This window comes from Macaca mulatta, chromosome 6 (assembly GCF_049350105.2).
Source record: "Macaca mulatta isolate MMU2019108-1 chromosome 6, T2T-MMU8v2.0, whole genome shotgun sequence".
Lineage (NCBI taxonomy): Eukaryota > Metazoa > Chordata > Mammalia > Primates > Cercopithecidae > Macaca > Macaca mulatta.
Window position 1 is genome coordinate 40,212,710 of NC_133411.1, and position 15,087 is coordinate 40,227,796.

Sequence of the window (15,087 nt, forward strand, 5' to 3'; positions counted from 1 at the left end):
GGGGATGGAGTTAAATATTTATTGTGGAAAAAGAAGTGAGGAGGTGATATAAATCTAGCTAACTAGTTAATGGTCAGGAGACATTTAGGAAAAGATACTGATCAGGACACAAGTGAAGAAAAGCAGTGGGATGAAAGGTGAATTTGTAAATATTGATGGTAGTTGAAACAGAAAGAAGTGAAAAGTGACTTTTTAAGTACACATTTTTGAAAGTTAAACTGTTTGCAGTTTCATTTGTTATTCTACGCTCCTCAGAAGACTTGCTATTTGACAGATATTTACTTAACAATTGTTTATTGAGTAGTTTCTATGTGTAAAAAATATGTAGAATGACCTTGAAATTCGACTTTTAGTATGAGAACTTTTGCACTGCAAGGTGTTAGATCAAATCCCTTATTTTGGTGCTGGGAAATATAGGGGCCATTGAGTTATAGTCAAGGTGACTAGATAGGTTATCATCTAAACAAAAACACTTCTGAAAGTGAAGGAGAATGTTGTTTTTAATTGTGCTCTGATGACTGGCATAAATCAAGACTGTCCTGAACACACTGGAGTGGAGTCACCATATGATCTGTAACAAACTTAAAAGAAAGAAGTGGTTTACTCAGAGTCACTTGGTGGCCAGCTCTAGAATCCAGTTTATTGACTCTCAAGTTAGTGTTCTTTCCATCATATTAAGATCTCTCTCATTATTTGTAAACTAAAGCATTTTTTTCATTAATATACACAAACATGATGGAGACTTATGAAGAAGTTACTCATAAAAGTGCATGGTTTCCCATGCTCACATATTAGTATAATTAATATCGTTAAAAGGACCATACTACCCAAATCAATTTACAAATTTAATGTAATCCCTATCAAAATACCAATATCATTTTTCACAGAATAGGAAAAAAACCCCTTAAATTTGTATGCAATAAAAAAGAGCATTAATAGCCAAAGCAATCCTGAGCAAAAAGAATAAAGCTGGAAGCATCACACTCCTTGACTTCAAATTATATTACAGGCTGTTGTAACCGAAACAGCACACCGTTGGTATAAAAACAGAAACAAAAACCAATGAAACAGAATAGAGAACCCAGAAATAAAGCCACATATTTATAGCCAACTGATTTTAGAAAAAGGCACCAAGAGCATACACTGGGGAATAAAACACCCTCATCAGTAAGTGGTGCTGAGAAAACTGGATATCTATATGTAAAAGAATAAAACTAGGCCCCATGTCTCACCATATACAAAAATCAACTCAAGATGGATTAAGGATTTAAACATAAGACCTAAAAGTATAAAACAACTATAAGAAAACATAGAGAAAACATTCTAAGATATTGGTCTAGGTAGAGATTTCATGACTAACACCCCAAAAGCACAGGCAACAAAAACAAAAATAGACAAATGGGATTATATTAAACTAAAAGCTTCTGTACGGCAAAGCAAACAATCAACAGAGTGAAGAGACAACTTGTTGAATGGGAGAAAACATTTGCAAACTATTCATCCCCAAAGGGATGAATATTCAGAATATACAAAAACTCAATCAACTCAACAGCAAAATTCTCAAACAATCCCATATAAAGGCAGGCAAAGGATCTAAAAAGACATTTCTCAAAAGAAGACATACAAATGGCCAACAGGTATATGATAAAATGCTCAACATCACTAATCATCAGGGAAATGCAAATCAAAACCACAATGACATATTATCTTACCCCAATTAGAATGGCTGTTATCAAAAAGAAAAATAATAACAGATGCTGGCGAGGATGTGGAAAAACAGAAACTCATACTGTCGGTGGGAATATATATTCATACAGTCATTATGGAAAACATTATGGAGATTTTTCAAAAAAAAACTAAAAATAGAACTATCATGCAATCCAGCAATCTCACTACTGGATATTTTTCTGAAGGAAAGGGAATCAGTATATTAAATGGATATCTGCACCCCCAAGCTTATTGCAGCACTATTCACAGTAGCAAAGATATAGAATCAACCTAATTATCATTGGATGAATGGATAAAGAAAGTTTGGTCTATACACCATGAAATACTCTTTGGTCATAAAAAAGAATGAAATCATGTCATTTGCAGCAACATGGATGAAGCTGGAGGTCATATTAAGTGGAATAAGTCAGATATAGAAAGACAAATACTGCATGTACTCACACATATGTGGGAGCTAAAAAAGTTTATTTCATGGAAGTAGAGAGTAGTGATTGTTACCAGAGGCTGAAAGGGATGTAAAAATGTATTTGAGGGACATGAAGAGAGATTGGTGAATGGGTACAAGCATACGGTTAGATGGAAGGAATAAGTTCTAATGCTTAATAGTAGAGTAGGGTGACTATAATTAGCAACAATACATTATACATTTCAAAATATCCAGAAATGAGAACTCGAAATGTTCTCAACACATAAAAATGATAAATGCTCATGATGATGGATAGCCTAAATACACTGACTTGAACAATACACATTCTATGCATGTAACAAAATAACACATGTTCTCCATAAATACATGCCAATATATGTATCAATTGTAAAACATCATTTTAAGAAGTGTGTGGCTTACCTCCACTTCCACTCTGACTGTGGCTAGAAAAAAAACCCAGAAATATGAAGTTAATCTATGAATTACTTAGCTAGGAAGAAGACAGGTACATATTCTGATCAGTTATTCAAAAGAGAAATAACATTCCAGTTGAAAGTTCTTAGAATGTTGTATATGAAGAGGAAAAAACCTTTCTTATCATCAGAGATGGGTAATTACAAGGCCAAAAAACAAACAAAAACAAGAATTAAGTTAATTATAATGCTACATATGATATACAAAATGATGATATTGTTTGCTTTTGATATTTTTCTATGAGGTTGTTTTCAGATGATACATTATTACATCATTCACTAGATGGACCATTAAAACAAGCCCCAAGGGTATTATTATTCCATGAGTCACATAGCACAATTATCATTGTGTTAAATTAAATTATCTTTCAACATATTTTGACCATAGCATTTTACTCTTAGTCTAATAGCAGTCATTTTTCTTTAAAGGGAGAACTCAAAAACTTGAATTCTCATTCAGGGGGCTTTTATTTGGTATGACTGCTGACTCTCTAAATCCAGATTGCCTATGTTTCTTATTTAGTTTCGTATCATTATATATTTTCTCTATTTTAGCATTTATGTTATAATTGTCTCTTTTCCTGCCTATATCTCCCACTAAAATGTGATTTCTGTGAGATCAAAGGAAATGTAGACTGTGAGAATGGAAAAAATCCCAGAAGTCATCTCTTCAATTCCTTCATTATACAGAAAAGAAACCAGGCTCTGAGAAATTAAGTGACTTGACTACACCCACTTTTACATCTAGCTGCACTCACTATACCTCCAGTTTTCCACGTTGGTTAATCTGCCAGCAACAGATAACAGTTTAATGTTAGTGTCTTAGAGGACAATTATATAGTACTCATATCTGATTTCCTAACGTTAAAAGTAAGTGAAAGAAATTGATCTGATGCAGATCTCCTGTTAAATTTGAAATAAAAACATAAAGTTGCTGTCAGGAACTCTGTAGGAAAACATGCTGTAAATGTCTTCCTATATGAATAAGGAACTGCTTTTTGAAGAAGTTGCAGTACACTCTCGCTTGCTTATGTACCATTTTGACATTTATTTTTCCTGACTCTTCCCTCTGAGCTTGATGCATGAAGCAGGCAGTTGGAATTATGCGAAGAGCTGCATTCTGCTTGGCTGCCACTCTTGGCAGATACTTTTCATCTTGGATTTTTATACCAATTTCCAAAGAACAGGGTTGTTGGAATAAGGAGCAAAGCTCCTGTTTTATTTCATGTCTAGAGCAATTATTCAATTTCCTAAAATGGTCGTTTAGAATGTATAATATTTGACGAAGTGAAGAAGAGGTAGAAGGAGCAGGGCATGACAGGAGAGGAGAGGGAGAGAGATGTATATATGAAAGGAAGAAGGTTTGCTATGAAATGGTAGAAGGGTATTTGCATTTGCAATTCCCTTTTCTTCAATGTTTCATATTCGCTGTAGATACTGCTTTAGTGGAGAAGAAAAAGAGAAGGACAGCTGTCAGGGGCTGTGCTTTGAAGCCTCAAGTCTGCTCCCTGAGTTTGAAGCACTCACAGCCATTGCTCTTCACTCTAGGGAATCAGGAAAGAGCCAGTAGAGTGCCTGAGTCAGGAGTCATGAGCAGGAGGGAGAAGATGATGCCTTCTCTGCCTCTTCTTGCCAGGGCAAGCTGCCGGCTACACTCAGCATCTTCCCTTTTTCTAAGAACAAAGCATGTTCTGTTATGAGATCTCTGCCAGCAGCAGCTGCAGTTTCAAAAATAAAACATGTATAGAAATGGCTTCTTCTTTAATTTTCTTATTAAGGGTGCATAAGAAGGGCTAGATGCTAGTAAATATTGTGGAGCTATACTCATTTAAGATACTGAGCATTAAAAGCATACAACTCTTCTAACTGCCTGCTTTTACTAAATATAAGATTCTTTTTTTGTTACATGTTTACTAAAGTAGAGCAGGTTTTTAGAGTTATGGTATGTATGGATTCAATAAAATGGGAAAAGGTGATAATGCTAGTTTTGGGAAATAGTCACCCAATATGGTTAAACAAAGTTTCATTTTAAGAATATCATTTTTTTCCTGGTTTTATTATTTTTTCTTGAGTATGCACAACAGTGTAAATACGCGTTCATTAATGTAACTGGAATTCTTTCACCAAAAATTAAGGAAATGTGCTTTTTGAAAAACAAACAAAAGGCACATGCAAAGTATATACATTGGTAATATACTTGACATACTTATGAAAATTCTGGAAGTTATAGAATATGACAATTTGGAACTTCATCTGACCCGAAAACTGGCATTTACAGATTCACACTAGGTTGATGTTTGACTAAAGTCAATTAATGATCTCCAAACTCTAGTGTATGCATTGTATATTTTGGTATATGTTGCATAATTTATGTTTAGAACATGGTAAGAAGCCATAGCAGACTATAATTCATTTTAGAAAGACAAAACTGCTAGAACGTGGCATAACAAGTTTAATTGATACTCTGATATAAAAGATCATAAGAGGAATATTTAATTTTTCATGTGCTTTTTCAGTGTATTACTAATTTGGTGTTTTAGAAATGGCTGACAGTGAAGATTGCTTCCTTTGGAATTTGAGTTTTGAAGAATGCAGACACAGTTTTACCCAGGTGAAGAGCTAGCACAGGTTATGTATTTTAGGATCACAATGGGGGTTTCCCAGTTTTACAAGGGAGTCATCAAAAAAATAAAAATTCTGAACTGGACTAGAGATTTTCCTTCTTTTTTCCTTTCAACTTGAGGGGATTATGGCTTTAACTGAAAATGGAAGTATTGGAGGAAAGAAAGAATGAAAGGAGAAAGGGAACAGAAAAGTACAAAAGAGACAAAAGAATGACAAAAATAAGAGCTGGAACAAAAAGAAGAAGAGGAGAGATGGAGAGAGAAAGGAAGCAGAAGACTGAGAAAGGAAAGAAGAGAAGGAGAGGTACAAGGGAGGCATGGCCAATCTCTTCTCATTGGTCCTCCAGAAAAGATGTTCTATTCTGTTCCTCTATACCAGGAAGGTGTTCCCATAATTCTTGAAGTGAAGATCATTTTAATCTAGTGAAATGGGCCATGGAAAGTTAGACCCTTAATTGATACCTAGGGATCATTAAAAAAAAACAGAGTTTTTACTTTTAAAGAGCAAACTGAGGTTACCATAAAAATCATTTTTTGTCATATCTTCAAAAAATAACAAATATATTTAGAATCAGAGATCTATGAGAAAAAATGGGCTAAATTTTATATTTTATGCTTCATATTTTACCAAATCATATTTCTATTAGGCATATCCCTAAAATCAAGTCATAATGAACATTATAAAAGTGTTTTAGAATGACAACACATTTTACAAGATCTGGCAAATGGCCCACTATATTTCAAGTAGCATTTGATGCATATAATCAAAAGAAAGACTATAGAGTTTCAAATGACCTTTCACTCATGTTGGGGTTATTTTAAGTGGTCATTTAGTTTAGTGATAGAGAGCAGTAGGAGTTATGGAGGGTAAAATTCTAGGATCTTAATATACAAAATTTCTGACAAGGAGACAGTTTGATCTGTTCTACAATATGCACTTGCACGTACCTGCTAATATTATCCTGCTCTGCAACATCATCATATACTTCTTGGTCATCTTCAATAGGTCTTGACGGGGCACCAAGAGAGTCTTTTTTCAGTTTCAAAGAATCATAGTCGATCTCTACAGCAGTTGTTTTAATATAGCCATCTACCAAAAAGGGAAAGGCTTATGTTCAGGCAACTGTAGTTTAAATATTTTAAAGTTGTGAATAAAATATCAATCGCACATTTGCTCTTTAAACTTTCCCCTGATTTATTTTCTTATAGTTCTGATTTGTAGACCTCCCAGGTAGACCCACATTTTACTGTACTCTGTCAAAGTCTAATCCTGTTGTAGTTTAATGTAAGCCTACCTTCTATTTTAAATATTCTAAAGTGATTCACATGAAGCATTTTTTCTTTTTAACATCAATGAAAAACCTAATGCTGTTTGTTCCTCCTGGAATAATATAAAACTTTACATTGTTTCCCACAGTGAAGATAACAGATGAGGTGAAGACGGAACTATACCTGCCATTTAACATTTTCCTCCCTTTGTCCACTCTGTAAAGTACTCCTAACTTGGTGCCTATGAGGAGTTCTGGAGGAACATGCACATTGAATATTGCCTCACAAAGAAAACACTTTGAAGCCATAGAAAAATTTGCACTCACATGAACCCCTGGCTGTTCTGCCCAGCCATTTTCCTTCTGGGTTGTCTGTGATACGGATGATTTCAATTTGCTCTCCTTGCTTGAAGCTCAGTTCATTCTTTCCTCCTTTGACATCACAACAAGCTTTTGCAAGATGGATGACTTGAATAGGGCCTGTTAGCTGCAAAGAGAAAACAATAATCAGAAAAGATTTCCTTATAATTTAGAAAATCTTCAAGGAATGCAATTTTGAAAGATACTAAATCTACAACTTGTGAACCTACCTATAACCAACATTTACAGGGTTTAACTAGAAATTGGGGGCTGGGCGCAGTGGCTCAAGCCTGTAATCCCAGCACTTTGGGAGGCCGAGACGGGCGGATCACAAGGTCAGGAGATCGAGACCATCCTGGCTAACGCGGTGAAACCCCGTCTCTACTAAAAAATACAAAAAACTAGCCGGGCGAGGTGGCGGGTGCCTGTAGTCCCAGCTACTCGGGAGGCTGAGGCAGGAGAATGGCATAAACCCGGGAGGCAGAGCTTGCAGTGAGCTGAGATCCGGCTACTGCACTCCAGTCTGGGCGACAGAGCAAGACTCCGTCTCAAAAAAAAAAAAAAAAGAAAAAAAAAGAAAAGAAATTGAGGGTGAATGCTTTTCTTACAGGAGGGGTTAGGAAAAAATTACAGGGGCCAAGCAGGACCCGTTAAGGACAGGTGAATATGTGCATGGGGTCAGGAGAGTGAGGCAGGGATCTGTTGGCCTAGGAATTCTGCAAGAGGCCTGTAAAGGCAGCCCCCAATAACTGAATAGCACTTATGTACAACAATCCATGCTGTGTGCTACGTGTCTTTATGGAATATGCCAGGATTCCATTTGGAAGATGGAGTTTTTTCCCCTTTCATTGTTTGTAAAATTGAAGCAGACATTACCTGCTGTAAACAAGACAAAATTTCAGAAATGAGCTTGCAAATCAAAAAATAGCAAGCAAATGTTACATGAGGTCTTTAAAATTAATATTCTGAATAGTATGGTGGCTTATTGATAGAAGGGTAATGATCTTGGTTAGACCATGAATCCCATATTCTTAATTTTCTAATCCTAAATTGGTGTCTTTTCAACAGAATTTCTTGAATCTTTTGATATGCAAATATGCAAATATGCATTACGACTTTTGAAGAAGCTCTACCTTTAATTTATTGAATTTATGATGACATTAATTATAAACATATATCATTATCATGTACCACTAAGAAATAAAGAAAAGAATGTAAGTTAAATTATGATATGCCATGATGCTGATGAGGCTCAGTTCTCATATTTATTTAATTTTTTTTTTTTACCTATTATGTGTTATCATCTTGTGAAAGGAATATAGGTGGTGAAGTCCTAGTCTTGACAGACTTTTAAGTTCATATTTAATGGTATGATTTCCATACCCTATCTTTTCTCACTAAAAATATTATTTGAATGAATGAGTGAAATAATGTAAAGCTGATTTCTCCAAAAGAAACATATGGAAAAACTTCACATAATTCCTTTAAATCTACAAACAAGCTCTCCATGGAAAGTATGCTATATAGATTTTTCATAAATTAACTGAAATTATTTTTTCCCTTGAAAATATAAACATTGGTAGTCATGCATTCTGTGTAAGTAAAATGTTCTAATATTAATACTGTAATCATAATTTTACTCATATATAGCGAGCTTTTTCAAAATCAAATGAGAATCTTATGATACAGTGCCTGCTATGCATTATTTTAGTTCCGTAACACACTTTCTGGAGTAGTATCATTTATTCTCCCTTAAAAGATTAAGCATCAGTGGCTCAGAAAAGTTAAGTGATAAGCCCAAGATTACATAACTTGTATGTACCACTGGAATTTGAATCAGTTCGTCTAACTGACTTAATGCTATATGTTTTCCTTGCACCATGCTTTGAACCTTTGCTTTAATACAATAAATATTCTGGGAAGTTATATATAAATCATTTTTTAAAAATTTGAGCCACATATTAAATGCTCCAGAGAAATAAATATTTAAAGAAAGCATACTGTGAATTCTTTTTGAAAGAATAATTTTGTAATTCAGATAATCACCCTAAATATGTCTGACATGCCAGACCCATGCCACATGAGCCAGGTCATCAAAGATAGTGTAGCCAGGAGAAAATAGCCCATGAGTGTAGCGTTTACTGGTGGTAGTAATGGTAGAAGACACACAATTACCAGAGATCAGAGAATACAGGGGTCAGAATCCACATAGACAAAGAGGGATGAGAAACAGCAGGTATCAGAAGTCAGCATGTACACAGACTTAAAATAAAGGCAATAATGTAACTCATGTTTAGATACTAGCAATTAGAGTAGCTCATGGAAATCTTATTCTGAGACAGGTCTGGTTCACCCTGGAGACACCTGTGTCCAATACCCCACTATAATACATACCATAGGGATATTTATGTGTGTGATGCTAATTCATAGTAGAAGCAGGCTAATATGAAATGCATTATGGGGAGAGCCAAGATGGGTTTGAAAAAGTAAATATTCATTCACTCAATCCACATAAATTTCCTGGGTGCCCACTAATTATGAACCACCATATTTTTAAAAATTTTATTATATTAGTTAAGGGATAAGATGGTGTATTGGACAAAAAAGTACTTTTATGAAGATAATTACTCTTTAGAAAACAATGAGTAATTCTTCAACTATGTAAGGTTTCAAGAATGGTACCCCTTTTGTGTGAAAGGTATAAAAAGATGTTATTCTTTCACCCATTAGCAAGCAAGCCCTTACTTTAAATTTCTTCTTTATTTCTTGTTCTTTCTTTTCTTTCTCTTTCTGTTCCTTTTTCTCCAGCTCTAACCTCTTCTTTTCCTCCTTTTCTCTTTTCTTCTCTCTTTCTTTGGATGCTTCTCTGTGAATAAAAATTGTTAGGTTGTTTTCGCATCTGCAGGTGTTGATGTGTCAGAACTCCCTACCTAGAAGTTTCTACTCATAGCAGAAAAGGTGGTATCTGAAGTACAGATAAAGGTAAAAAGGCAAAGGTTCTCAAAATCCAGAATGTGTGAGATTATTTTTAAAACCAGTAGGAGGCACACAGCTGAGGATATCTTCTAAAGGCTCTGCTTTCCCTGACAACTTGTGCCAACAAGTGGAAGCTACCATTTATAAAGGCCCCATTCTTGCTGTATGTTCGCATAAATAGAATTTGTCTCTTTTTCTCTCTTTCATATGCACATGTGCCTGTGCATTCACAGGTACACATGCAAACCTTGGCTCTGAAACTTGAGTCAGAGTTAGTTGAATAAACACCGGGTAGAGAAAATTAAGGTATCTGAGATCAACATATGATAAAGTAAGATAATATATTCATTTCTACTTTCACCCACTTTCCAAGAAATTTCTTTTCCAAGAAACTTCTTTTTTTAACATCTTTCCACTTTAGCAGCTGACACTTTGGCATCTGGGTGCCATGATAAATTATTTTTCATAGCACCCCTGTGGGTGGAGCTCTGTTCAGGTGAAGAAGGCGTAATGTAAATGAACTCATCTGCACAAGGATACACTAAGAGTAAGAAATCAGATTTCTGTCTTTGATTTCCTGACTGTGGTTTATCTCATAGGCACGTCTCTGGCCTCTCATACAACAGCTTTTTAACAGAGTTCTTCGTAGAACTCTTAGAGAACTAAATAATTTTTGGTCCTTTAAATTGAAATAAAAGTTATATGACAGTCATTTGAAAAAAATCGAGCTTCCCTCCTAGTGTTGTTATGTATCCACTATCCCTCATACAAAACATTGTATTCATCTTTGAAGAAAACTGCCATGGTAAAAAGTGTAATTCATACATGTCTTCATATGTTTCTCCTTCACTCTCTTGTTCCTGTAAAGAAAAATATTGATAATGATTAATTTTTGTTATTTAAAAAGTTAACACACATATATTACATTGTTTAGACTTAAAATAAAGGCAAGAATGTAAATTTTTTATAATTTGAACCACGTATTAAATGGTCCAGAGGAATAAATACTTAAAGGAACCATACTATGAATTATTTTTGAAAGAATAATTCAAATACTCAGTAAAACAACTTGCATTGTATGTAAGTTTGGCTTGTTTAAAATATTTTTTTTCTCCTTAGAAATAGACTGGGAAAGCAAAAACAAAAAGATTTCCTTTTCTATCTTGCTATATAAATCAGACGTGTAGTCAGACTTAAGTTTATGTTCAGCACTACAGCATTATAATGAGTCAGTGTGATGATTGGTGTGTAACGTCTTAAGCATTTTAGATGAAATAAGATTAGAAATGGAAAACTATCATTACTCATAAGAATTTTCATCTGTTTGGTTTGTACCAATATGGAGTGAATCATAATACTTGTGAAATATTCTAATTATATCAGTATAATATAAGAAGAGAGAAAAATCTGACCTCATCTAGGTTTCCAGCACCTAAAATATTAAAAAAAAAATTTTAATAAATTTGTAATAAGGAAGCACTTTAATGTAAGATTATTGGATATAATATAATGATATTCAAAATAGTTCATAATCTAACAGAACTTAATGCTTTATCAAAGATACAGAAATAGAAAATAAAATATGTACTTTAGATCTTTACTATGGCTTTTATTTGATGATGGTGACTTAATTATAAAATCATTTAATTGGCTTTCATCAAATAATGCAAAGGCCAATAAATAATTAATACACTATTACCTTTATGCGCTTGTATGGAACAAGGTATAAAAAAGGTCACTGTTTCACACCTTTTTACTTATTAGTTCCCAAGGATTTGTTTTTATGTATCAAACAAATCAAGTTAATTGGATTTAAAAAAATTAATACTCAAGAGTTCAGTGTAATATCAAAACTAATTACTGAATATTGAAACACAATCCAATATTAAGAGGAATAATATAATAATATTAATAATAAAAACAGTGTGGTGTTTGTATAAGAACAGGCAAATAGACCAATGTAATAGAGCAGAAAATTCAGTGACATACACAAATGTACATAAACAGGCCCATAATATACACATACACACACATAGAGCTGATATAATATAAAGGTAGCACTCTAAATTAATGAGAAAATGATGGATTGTTTAGAGGACAGCAAAGAGAAAACTGGCTCCATGCATGAGGCAATCCTGGATTTCTACTAACTCCTCAAAGGGAACTGCAAAGAGATCAAAGACCTAAATATATTCATGTGATAAAGTCTACAGGAAAAAAATGAGAATATTCTTATTTTCCAGGAAAAAGGACTTCTTAATAGCATAAATGACAAGGCAAAATTAATACATTTGATTATATCAAAATTTATTTACATTCAATGAAGGACAGCATGGGCTTAGTTAATAGATAACTGACCGAATGGGAGAAGATATTTGCAGTGTTGGAAATTGACATGACATTAATGTCTGAAATATAAAGGAACTCCTACAAGTCAACTAGAAAAATATACCACTTCCAAGAAAAAAATGGTCAAAAGGTAGAAACTGGCAACTTACAGAAGAAGAAACCACAAAGGCTTATAAGCAAATAAAGTGCTCAAACTCAAGAGTAAGCAGAGATATAGAAATTCAAAGGAGATATAATTTGATACACATAAGAGAAAAATGGAAAACTGAATAACAGGACCGATTGATGAGAGTGTAGAGAGATGCATCTCTTCTGGAGAGCATGCCAGTCATACTCGGTCAATCTAAGTATTCCATAGCTCTGAGCAACCATTCCACTGCGGGATATATATCTTAAAGGTAAGTCTCTGAGATGTCCGCATGGGGATGTATACAAGAAGGTGCATTGCATTGTTGTTTGTGGTACCAGTGAGTTTGAGGCAAGTGAAATATGGATGCCTACCATGGAGTACTGTGCAGTCGTTAACAGCAACAGACTACACACACACATAGTGATATGAATGGGCCCCCAAACCACATTATCCCGATTGTACAAAAATACTAGAGAAACCTATAATATATGCTTTCTGTGAACTAAATAGATGCATACACGTCACAATATGTGAAGAATTTGTGCAAACACGCATACACATTAAATATGTTCGAATATTTGTCTGTAGTAAGGAAGGAGGAGAAAGGAAGTGAGTTATGAGGATAAGAGGGAATAAACAAATGAAACAAGAGAGGGGCCCTGCACAGACCAATGATAATAATGACCTATTAATGAACCTATAAGAATGAATAGCTCAAACTTCTGTACCTGAGTTTACAAATAAATAAATAAAATATGTTTTTGTCCTTTACCATCAGAGTGCATGACACCATCTTGATTGTCTTCATTGACAGGGTTTCTGAAAACAAGAAAGAAGAAACAGTGAACATGGAACAAGCAGATGCTCACTTTACAATGAAAAAGAGAAAAGGATTATTTTGTGAATTATTCTTTTCTCTTGAATATTTGCCCTGATTTAAAGCTTCACACATCACTAGCATAGGCTTTAGCCTTATGTTTATGCTGCTCCTGTGGCAGAAAATGGAGAATTGGGAAACTTGAGTATAGCACTATCCATTCATAGTAGACTCATACAATTCATTCGTTGCTTCTGGAGGGTAATATGTTTTCCATTAAATTGGCAGTAAATCAACACTTCAATTCTGGGTTATGAGGGCATTTAATTGGTTCTACGGTACACATACAAAAGAGAATTAGTTCTAGGGCTGGGTACCATGGCTCATGCCTATAATCTCAGCACTTTGGGAAGCTGAGGCAGATGGATCACTTGAAGTCAGGAGTTCCAGACCAGCCCGGGCAACAGGGCAAAATGCCGTCTCTCCTAAAAATATTAGGTTGGTGCAAAAGTAATTATGGTGTTTGCCATAAAACGAATGGTAAAAGCCACAATTACTTTTGCACCGACCTAATACAAAAAATTAGCCTGGCATGGTACTGCACACCTATAATCCCAGCTACTCAGGAGGTTGAGGTGGGAGAATTGCTTAAGCCTGGGAGGCAGAGGTTGCAATGAGCTAAGATGGCACCACTGCACTCCAGCCTATGCAACAGAGTAAGACTCTGTCTCAAAAAAAAAAAAAAAAAAAAACAAAAAGAAAAAAAAAGAATATAGTTCCAATCCGTGACTCCTTCCTTTTCTCCAGATGGTTTCGTCTTGGCTTCATTTTTATCACCCTGAACTCCAAGGTGCTTCATTCCAACGGCTTCACTCTAATTGCCCCTAATAGCATTACTGATACCTGGGCCCCACAAATCCCTATTTATGTATATGACCATTTGTATTTTCTATTCCTATTCTCAGGTTAATTAACATAGCTGGAGAAAATTGCTGTCAATTTTACTGACTCTGGACATTACAAACAATTGGTATGAATACTCAGCTGTATCCCCCTCTGCTTTTCTACAATCTCATCACTCTTTTTTGTGTAGTCAGCCTTCTCTTGCATTGTCCTTCTCCACACCTATTAAAAATGTTTACCACTTTCTTCAATCTGAGATTCCTCTCTGCTCCCCTATAATCAGATGACCTTGTTTCTTATTTCACTGATAAAACAGCAGTCATTAGGTGTGAGTTCTCTTAAGAAAATACATTTTCTTAACCCACAAACTGATCTTCAGTTATACCCGTCCTTACCTTCTCTCTACTCTCTGAACCTGTGCTATTAATTTCATCTGAATTCTCAGTAATTTTACTCCATCGATTACCCCCTTTCTTCCATGTGTTGCTTTATTACTTATATTCTGCTTACTTCACTCTTTGCCCTTAAATCTCTCATTCTTTGTTTTCTTCCTCAGCCCAAGTTACTGTTTCCATAAGAAACAAACACTTCACTTTACCTCTGTGAATTCTTCACATCACCACAAGATATTCCTCCTTTATCCAGCCAAGCTAAGGAAAAGTTGTCTTTATTCACTGACTCTACTTCCTCTCCTCCCACACATTTCTTTCCCAACTGCAATCTTTCTCCTATTGCCACTTCTTCCCTGAGACTATTCTTAAAAATACTAGCTATCAAATCCACTGGACCCTCTCAAATTGCATCTTACTCGATTGCTTTGTGGCCCTGGACAGTACTGGCCATTTTGCCCTCTTTGAGTTTCCTTTGTTTGTTTCCATGAGAAATAGCTCCTGGCTCACTTCTTGTCTCTCTGGCTACTACCCCACAATTTTCTCTGTGGTTTATTTTCTTTTGACTTATCTTTTAAATGATGATGTTCTGTTGTGTTCTGGTCTTGATTCTCTTCTTCTTTTTTCACTTTGCAGTTTTTCC

At 34.9% G+C, this 15,087-nt stretch overlaps 1 protein-coding gene across 9 annotated transcripts in view; it reads right to left on the reverse strand.

Moving 5' to 3' along the window:
• FYB1 (FYN binding protein 1) overlaps nucleotides 1–15,087 on the reverse strand; it is a 165,474-nt gene that overhangs the window by 26,698 nt on the left and 123,689 nt on the right. For all 9 annotated transcript variants that reach the window (XR_013418310.1, XM_028849414.2, XM_015139943.3 and 6 more), the window contains exons 4-10: nucleotides 13,108–13,154; nucleotides 11,269–11,288; nucleotides 10,682–10,716; nucleotides 9,626–9,746; nucleotides 6,848–7,007; nucleotides 6,201–6,342; nucleotides 2,576–2,598 (exon numbers count right to left, since the gene is read on the reverse strand). Coding sequence is in view for 8 of the 9 variants with exons in the window: in XM_028849414.2 (XP_028705247.2) it covers nucleotides 2,576–2,598; nucleotides 6,201–6,342; nucleotides 6,848–7,007; nucleotides 9,626–9,746; nucleotides 10,682–10,716; nucleotides 11,269–11,288; nucleotides 13,108–13,154 (548 nt within the window). In the remaining variant the exon portion in view is untranslated. The remainder of the gene's footprint in view (nucleotides 1–2,575; nucleotides 2,599–6,200; nucleotides 6,343–6,847; nucleotides 7,008–9,625; nucleotides 9,747–10,681; nucleotides 10,717–11,268; nucleotides 11,289–13,107; nucleotides 13,155–15,087) is intronic.